At 36.5% G+C, this 8591-nt stretch overlaps 1 protein-coding gene across 1 annotated transcript; it reads right to left on the bottom strand.

The window, feature by feature from the left end:
* Window positions 1–8591, bottom strand: rp2 (RP2 activator of ARL3 GTPase). The gene is made up of 5 exons (XM_051707481.1): window positions 8252–8591; window positions 4144–4812; window positions 1343–1457; window positions 1173–1258; window positions 1–1081 (listed from the first exon to the last, which is right to left on the bottom strand). The coding sequence occupies exons 1-5, from the start codon at window positions 8423–8425 to the stop codon at window positions 998–1000; spliced, it is 1128 nt and encodes a 375-aa protein (XP_051563441.1). The 5' UTR covers window positions 8426–8591; the 3' UTR covers window positions 1–997.

Below are 8591 nucleotides of genomic sequence, written 5' to 3'. Positions count from 1 at the left end.
GTTTCATACAAATAAGAACTATTCATACTGTAAAAAAAAAAAAAAAAAAAAAAAAAAAGTACATTGTGATTACCTCAAATCTACACTTTTTTTTTTTTTTTTTTGGTTACAGGAAAGTTGTGCTTTCTAAAACATTCCTACAAAAATAGAGAAGTGTAGAGGAGACAACTAAAGCTCCTTTTAGTAGTACATTCAATTCAATTTGATAAACATACCAGTTTGAACTTTTTACATTCTTTTCAGAACAGTGTTACCTAAAAAACATACATGTAGGACAAATATAATTTGTGTGTTTATAATGGGGAAAAAACAACAACATAGAAAATACAATTATGAGAAAAATACATGGTCAAAAGCCATGCCAATATAACAGGAAATAAAATACATCACTATGTGTCTATATATCCATTAAATAAGAAACCTGATTCACCACAATTAATGCTTTCTGGCATGTGACAAATATTGTAAGTCAAGAATTTGTACAGTTACCAAGTATAACACAACCTACTATACAAATATGTAATGGAAACATGTATACAAGCAAAGCAGAATAAAACATCATTATATCCAGCCACACATTTGAATTTATAAAAAAAATTAAACAAATAAATATATATATCTATATAAATCAAATGTATGATTTTCAGCATATCTGATAAAAATGGCCACAGCTATGTTTGATTAGACTAAAATTCCAGTTCTGTTTGAGTTTGTTCTCTATCTAAAGAAACTTGCCTTATTGATTCCATTTAAACAACCTAACTGACTACATGCCCGTTCAACATTGTTACATTAGCGTGAACATGTATAATTGTCAGATCACTGAGCAAAATTGTCTGAAAAAGTAAATAGTGATTAGAAATCTCTCAACATGTTGAGACCAGTGGCATGAATTTCATGCCATTTCTCAAATTAAGTCAATCCAATTCAAGTCACAACACTGAAATTACAAAATCAAGAAACCCACATTAAGGTGACATGACCCTCTTCCTCAGTTTCACAGTCCCATTTGCATGTCAGCAAAGTTGAAAAAGTTGTCAACATCACGCGAGGATGTATTTTTGCTCTCAGAAACAAACACCTGTGAAAACAGCAGAGAAAGCATTAGTTTATCAGGGTACATACATCCACAGTCGATGGACTTGAGAAGAAACACGTCCTCTTGTAATTACCTTAGTCCCATTGAACACCTCATCTGCAATGGTTCGGCATGCTTCCACCACACCATCTCCATTCAGCTCAAGGGCTACCACTGGACCTGATATAACAGAGATTTATGATACAAACAGTTTTTCCAAGATGGTCTACATGTTCTTAGTTATAACAAAATACATTATGGCACCTTTGGTGATCCACTCAGTGAGGCTCTCTGCATTGTTCTGGAAAACTCTGTTCACATCCTCAGGCCGCATGGAAACCTCTTTGGTCTGAATGAGGACAAAGCCTTTGGCATTCGCCTGCATGGTGGATGCAAATAATGTTAGACAGTAAAATAGGTTTAAACAGAAAATGTTACACAATAATAGGTTTTAGTTTTTTTTTTTTTTACTTGAAAGTTTTGTAAATTAGCTATGTTAACCATAACCCTGCTAACTGTTGGTGGAAAGGCTTGGATGTATGTATTCTGTTCAGAACTATAGAGGAAAACATAAAAAATAAAAAAATACACCTTAAAGTGCGATAAGTAAGAATTTCTAAATTATTTACAGTGTAGCCAGTGACAAAAAGATCAAACACATGATAGCAAGTACTTTCTCGTGGTCTTGCTGCCTTTCTCTCACACCTACATCATAACCAAGTTAACTAGAATCTAGATGATATCTTGAAGTTTATAGCTTTTTTTCATTCTTTTGAAAAAACTAATTAAAAGAGGGCTAGGTTGTGTCAAAGTCCCTTTCAAGGCAAGTCAGCCCACTCGGCGGCCATCTAGGAAATGCTTCCAGGCAGCTATTTTCTATGGATACAAGAAGCATAAAAGTACAGCTCCTATCTGCTTGAATAGGGAAAGACCAAAATCTCCAAAACGGTTGGTCAAGATTACAATCAAAGAACATACAGTACTGTGCAAACGATTTAGGCACTTGGGAAAAATGCTGCATAGTGAGGATGTCTTCAAAAATAATGCCATAAATAATTTTCATTTATCAATTAACATCATACAATGTCCAGTAAACATAAAAAAAAGCTAAATCAATATTTGGTGTGGCCACCTTTGCCTTTAAAACAGCCCCAATTCTCCTAGGTACACCTGGACACAGTTTTTCTTGGTTGTTGGCAGATAGGACGTTCCAAGCTTCTTGGAGAATTCACCACAGTTCTTCTATCTATTTAGGCTGTCTCAATTGCTTGTCTCTTCACGTAATCCCAGAATGACTCAATGTTCAGTGGGGGGCTTTGTGGGGGCAATGCCATCTCTTGCAGAGCGCCCTGTTCTTCTATTCTAATCTTTTCTATTTGCAAAAGTAATGTTTGGGAGTCTAAAATGTATTTTTCCTATTAACACACTAAAGCTGAAGATATAAATAACCATCTTAAGACAAATGTTTTTGTGAAACATCTTAAGTGCCTAAAAATCTGGCACAGTGCTGTATTTCAAATTCATCAGTAAAATCTGACAACAATGGTATCCTCAATTGTGCTTCTTTATCTCAGATCAAGCAAATGCCCATGTGCATTTTCGAGTTAACTGACAGGTGATGTCTGTATCTTAAAGGTGATTGGCTATTTTACCTGTAAGGCAGGACTTCCTTTTCTACATCTGTCATATTGGGGTTCCAATTTCTTCCATTCATTTTAAAGGTTCACTCAGTAATTTTTTTTCCTCATTTAAAAAGTTTTACTTCTAAAGAAATGAATAGAAATTTTGAAACATAAGTATAAAATCATTTTAGTTATATCAGTAACCTTATAACGGCTCTATTATTCTACATGGAGCAGGAGCGCCTAACTGGGGCAGCCATGTTAGCATCACATGACCAGTTGAATACTACTTGCTTAATCTCAGTGACTGCCCTGTTATTGGACAGTTTCAATCATGGATTGGATTAATCCTAGTTTACTGTGAAGAGTGAATTTCTACAATGGCACTGGTAACTGAAAACTACTGTGTTTTAATGATGCAGCATCCAGGCCACTAAGTGTCAGTGTAAGACAATGTAAGCCACTTAAACATAATTAAAAAAATTATTGAGTGCACCTTAATACAAGTGCTCCGTCTCGGGCTAAATAGCTTTTGCATGAGAGGCAAAGAAGTTAACTTTCTATAATGTACGATGATGGTCTTTTTGAAACTTTTTATTGATAATACCTCATGTACTTCAACCCATTATAAAGCAATTTCTTATAAAAAAAAAGGCCAGAATGAACTCCATATCTGTTGTTCTCATAAGGATTATCTCTACCACTACTTAAGGATTATAATTTCTGAAACCACAGAGAAATTGATTGTCACTCAGAGCAAACGTTGCCATTTACATGACATTCAAATTCCCGAACAGCATTTGTTGCTAATTGTAGGCAATTATACTGAGGATTGATACATCCAAACAGTTACAACTATGTAGCAGAGGTTTTCCCCTTGTTGTCTACCCCCTCCTGCTGTTAGTAAAAACACTCAAGTGAGTAGAGTAGACCATAATTTAGCCAATTTAGCATATTATTGCCTAAAACTAGAAACATATTGTAATCAATAAGTGGATGTTGTTTGCTGAAAATTTCTCTAAAAGACAAAATTAGTCATCCAGAAAATATTTTGCAGGCAGTATGCCCAGAAGTACAAAAATTACAAATCTTATTGAAGTTTGAATAGCCTATTTCCCCTTTTCTATTTATATAGGTAGAGTAATTGAAGAAAGCCAAATTCATTTCCCAGTTAGCATGGCAAAACTTGCTATGAACAACATGTTTCCATTAGACATAAGTACATATCAACATCTAATGTGGCAGCACTCAAGTTTTTTTTTTTTTTAATTTGACACCTGGAACTTTTGACTCATTTTTAAGTTCCTGCTTCAGAAACTTCCAGCTTTGAACACAAATAAAATTAAAAGATTAACACATAATTGTACACATGATGCTTGTACAATTGGTAGATCGCCCACCATTGTAACCATGAAAGACTCTTTCTATTAAGCTGTCTCTAACCTCATCAATAAGTTTGCGGGCGTTAGCAGTGGTGTAGTCTCCAGCAAAGAATACAAACAGACAGGTCTCTTCGCTCTCCTTACGCCGCCCTCCTTTAGTCAGAGGCACTATGCTTCGGCTTGCTTCAGTAGATATTCTCACAGACTTGAACTCCGACTCTGGATCCGGTAGAGGCACATGATCCAGGACAGCAGCATCCTCCGGTAGGAGACTCCAATTGGTCTCTCCAGAGACTGGTGTGAAATCATGAATATTGCTCCAGTTGTTATTGAAAATACTGAGGCCTGCATCTTTAAAGTGGAAAGCCAGCTCGGGGTAGTAGTATTGGAAGCAGCCAAACTTCATGCCAGTAGAAGACTCAATGATAGGCTGGGTGGCGCAACACAAAAACACATCCATTTTCTTACAGTCCCTGGTACGGAACTGCTGGCAGGCCACCACACACTTAATATCTTTGCAGTCTCTAAAGAACACACTGCCTTTGACTGGACCTAACATAATATGGCAGTTCACACAGTCGTCAATGGTAATAGTTGCTGAATGGTCAAATACGAAGATGTTACAGTTCTCACAGTCCTGAATGACAAACTGCTGGCCATTCAGTTTGCCTGGCATCCGGCCCACAGTCTCATTCTTGAGGCCTGTCAGCATGAAGTCTTTGGGATCAACCTGCAATAAAATGGTAAATAGCACAAAAAAGGTCAATAAATGGAGAACTACAATCAGCTTTCTGACTTCATTCACACTTTTGCAACAGGATGTCCGCTCCCACAGAGGGTGTTTTATTAGTTACATGCATGATGATAAAATCAACTTTGTTAGTCATTAGTATTGGTAATACTAAGTGATTCATATCGCCTGGCTTTTGAGGACTAGGTGTGCTATTACTTTTCTAAACAATCTGACTTACAATTTTCACCTTGCGGACGATAAAAATGGCATTTGAATTTCATTGACCTTCACTGAAGTAGGGACCGAATCCAAACTGGGGGTTGGCTCTTTTTGGGTTAGTAAGAAACAACCTAGCACCACATTGCAACGTGATAACAACCATAAAGAAAATCCCAGCAACCACGTTAAAAATGCCCTGGCAACCACCGGGAACACTATTGCATGGGCAGGCACCATGCATTACATTTCAGAAAATGTAAAACTCTACATAGTAAATTATGGTTTATGCTTGATCCAATCTGATTTATGGTAATCACTGTTTACAGGAACAGTGTTGAGGTTATGAATGTAATAAATGGTCCTAAATGTAATAAAAAACCCTATATGTAATTAAACTTTTATCCTAATTTTTGTTCCTAAATGTAATAAAGGCTCTGATTGTTATAATTCTTACATTTTACACCAATTAACCATATATAATTTAGATTTATAATGTTTACAGCTCCTACTGGCCATTTACTAATTAGTAACTAGTGAGACAATCATGTTTAGAGATTAAGTTAATGATTATGTACTTAGTAAATGTGAACAATTTATCATTAAAAAGATGTCATACAAAACATAATATAACCCCATATATTCATCCCGATAAAATAGAATCAAGGATATAGATGAATATAAACTTGAAGACTTTTGGCCATTAAGCCATACTGAAACCATACTGAACTGTATGTTAAAGGTGCATGTAAGCTATTTTTTTTATTTTTTTTTTATTTATTTTTTTTTATAATGGTATGCAAAATTCCTTCTCCGGAAGATGTCACTGAAATAAGTGTCCTGAGATATCTTACCGGTCTCTGTGACAGCACTAGAATGTGTAAACAGCAAACTAATACAAGTATAGGACTCTGCAGAACAGAGATTTGTTTTCAAAATCTGTGGGCATATTGAAGCAGGGATGGGCGTTTCTAAACTATCCACTGAAAGTAGGGAATCTCAAGTGTACAAATCAGTGGGCGTTTCCAAACCAGGGTGGGCATTTCTAAACTAACCAATGAAAGTAGGAACTCAATGGTTTGAAAGTGCCCACTGATTGGGAAAAGCCCATTTTTGTTCTGCAGTGATAAAGTCTCAACTAAAATGTGACCACGGGCCGTGGACACATTCTTTGATCAGCCAATCAGAAGCCTTTGATGTGCTTTCTGCCTGTCAATCATTTTGTGCATAATAGTTGGAGCGGAAAATTCAGGTTTAATGGCATATTACAGTTGTCAGCCGAGACGCTACTTTTGTGTTGACAACCATGATATGATGCACTGCTCTACTGTTTGGTGTCAGTTTCAATTTCATTTTTGGAGGGTGGTGTTTTGGAAAGAGGGGGCATGTCTAATTTAACAGCTCAGTCTCATGGAAGTTCAAAAACAGCTAAAATCACTTGTAGCACCTTTAAGTAAATAAACTTACCATTACCATTTACATTCATCAACTATACTAACATCTTTAATCTAAATATCATTATCAAAAACGCTAATGCATAAACATTATATCTACATAATACACTAATATTAAAACACAAATGTAAACTGCCTTACCTTAAACATCCTCATGGCACCTCACTGTAAACCCTATTGCTCAAAATAATTAATTGTTTTGAGTAGGGAAAAATTACATCATACAAATTAGTTCAAATAAATGAACCTTGATGAGTATTTAGAACTTTCTCTTTCTTTTGTTTTCATGAAACTTACACCTTTTAAGTAACCTGAATTGTTTAATGAAATTTACAGGAACTTAAATTTAACTGAAACTGTGAAGGGGATTTTTATTTCCCAGCATGCTTTACATGGCACACGACAGGGAGAGTAAATGTTAAAATTGTGTTATATAGTGTGTCTTTGTGCAAGATGAATTTAAAGGGAGATATTTGTTAGTGTTTAATGTTTTGTTGTGTTGTTTAGAAGAGTTTCTGTCATGTTATTTTATGGGGGTTACCATTATAGTGAATAGTGAATTTAGCATGCTAACATTCACTGTACCACCTTGTTGGGTTCCCTCTACTTGATATATTTAAGTTGAGCCTACATGGTGATTTTAAGTTCAGACAAAGAGTTCAATTTAAAGTTAAGTACCATTAAAATGCATTAGTTTGCTTACTCAATATTTCAAGTTAAGAAAAAAATCAACACGCATGAGTAGTACAAAATCTTGTAATTTATTAACTTAAAAATGTACCCTAAATTGTTTAGTTCTGCTAACATATTCAGGGTTTCAGTGTACATTTAGGAGCCAATATTATTACATTTAGGGCCTTCAATACATTTAGAGCTTTTATTACATTTTAGAGTATCCCTCTACTAGAGTGACCTAGGGTCAAGTGCTTTGCTCAGGGGCAAAGCAGTGACAGATGGTAATGTTCAACTGTTGTCCCAGCCTGGCAGGGATCAAATTTGAGGCATTTGGGTTTCCAGTCCATATGTTTACCACCACTGCCATGTAACAAGACAACAGAAATGTCTAATCCATCAGATCAGACACTGTCCTTGACAGGCAATATTTTAATAGGGAAAACATTGATGTACTTTGCACTTGATTCATGTATTTCATTTGCACTTAATAGCCTCAACTAGGGCAATATTTAAACATAATAGCTTCATAAAATGGAAACTTCAGGACACCTAAAAACTCTCAAAGCTTTGCTTATAGTATTGCGATCGCAGGAACAGACACTCATTCTGACATACATGTTGATGGCAACACCACTTATGTGCTAATCCCTAACACAGAATTATCTGGACAACCACCAGGCAAACAAATTACGTACCCTGTATTTAAGCCGATAACAAGCTCTGTCTATAATTTACCATAGGAAAACCTATATCCAACGAGTGAGACTCGTATCGCTGGCCAATCGAAAGCAACAGTGGCTGGCAGTCATTAACACTGACCGAGAGGGGCCAAACCCTTCGCTAGCGTGATTATGCATGTCTGGAACTGCATCATATGCACCTCGGCTCGTGTTTGTGCTTGTGCTTTATATAGGCGAATTCAGCTAACGTGTATGTCATTATGGTTCTTGTACTCTTGTGATTAGCTGTTTTTTGTGGACTCTGGTTGAATTTCACCCTGTATCATTCTTAACGCAACTGTTAGGAACTATTAGCTGTTTACGCAATACAATACCCTAGATACAAAAACAGGTTATAATTCAGCTTTGTACCTTTTCTCGTTTATCCCAGCTGTATTGCTTTGGCGCCTCTTGGTTGCTGTTGCTGCCGAGCGCAGTGTTGTTGGTTTCGGGTAGCTCATTGCCCGTAACGCTGTCGTTCCCAGCGGGCAAAGCGGAGTCCTTTTTAGATTTTCTCCTTGACTTTTTGGAGAAGAAGCACCCCATTTATGCAAACCAGCGGGCGAGATGTCTCTCAAAGTACCTGTGAATATTCCGCGATATGTCAGGGCGCCCCTCCTGTCGTAAATGTCACGCGTTTCTGTAATAGTCTCGGTCCGTAGTTACAGCTGGTTTAATCGCCCTAAATCAAGCACAGGCAAACTGTGTGCTT

The sequence above is a fragment of the Myxocyprinus asiaticus genome, chromosome 9 (assembly GCF_019703515.2).
Source record: "Myxocyprinus asiaticus isolate MX2 ecotype Aquarium Trade chromosome 9, UBuf_Myxa_2, whole genome shotgun sequence".
Lineage (NCBI taxonomy): Eukaryota > Metazoa > Chordata > Actinopteri > Cypriniformes > Catostomidae > Myxocyprinus > Myxocyprinus asiaticus.
The sequence above is the reverse complement of the archived record's forward strand: the minus strand, read 5'-3'. Positions and strand labels throughout refer to the sequence as shown.

What these genes read in the sequence shown, in the direction of transcription:
- rp2 (XM_051707481.1), bottom strand. Translation starts at nt 8,425, where the DNA reads ATGGGGTGCTTCTTCTCCAAAAAGTCAAGGAGAAAATCTAAAAAGGAC. An exon ending in CACTGAGTGGATCACCAAAG is followed by an intron (nt 1,259 to 1,342) that starts GTGCCATAATGT and finishes CTGTTATATCAG; the next exon opens with GTCCAGTGGTAGCCCTTGAG. An exon ending in AGGTGTTCAATGGGACTAAG is followed by an intron (nt 1,082 to 1,172) that starts GTAATTACAAGA and finishes CTGTTTTCACAG; the next exon opens with GTGTTTGTTTCTGAGAGCAA.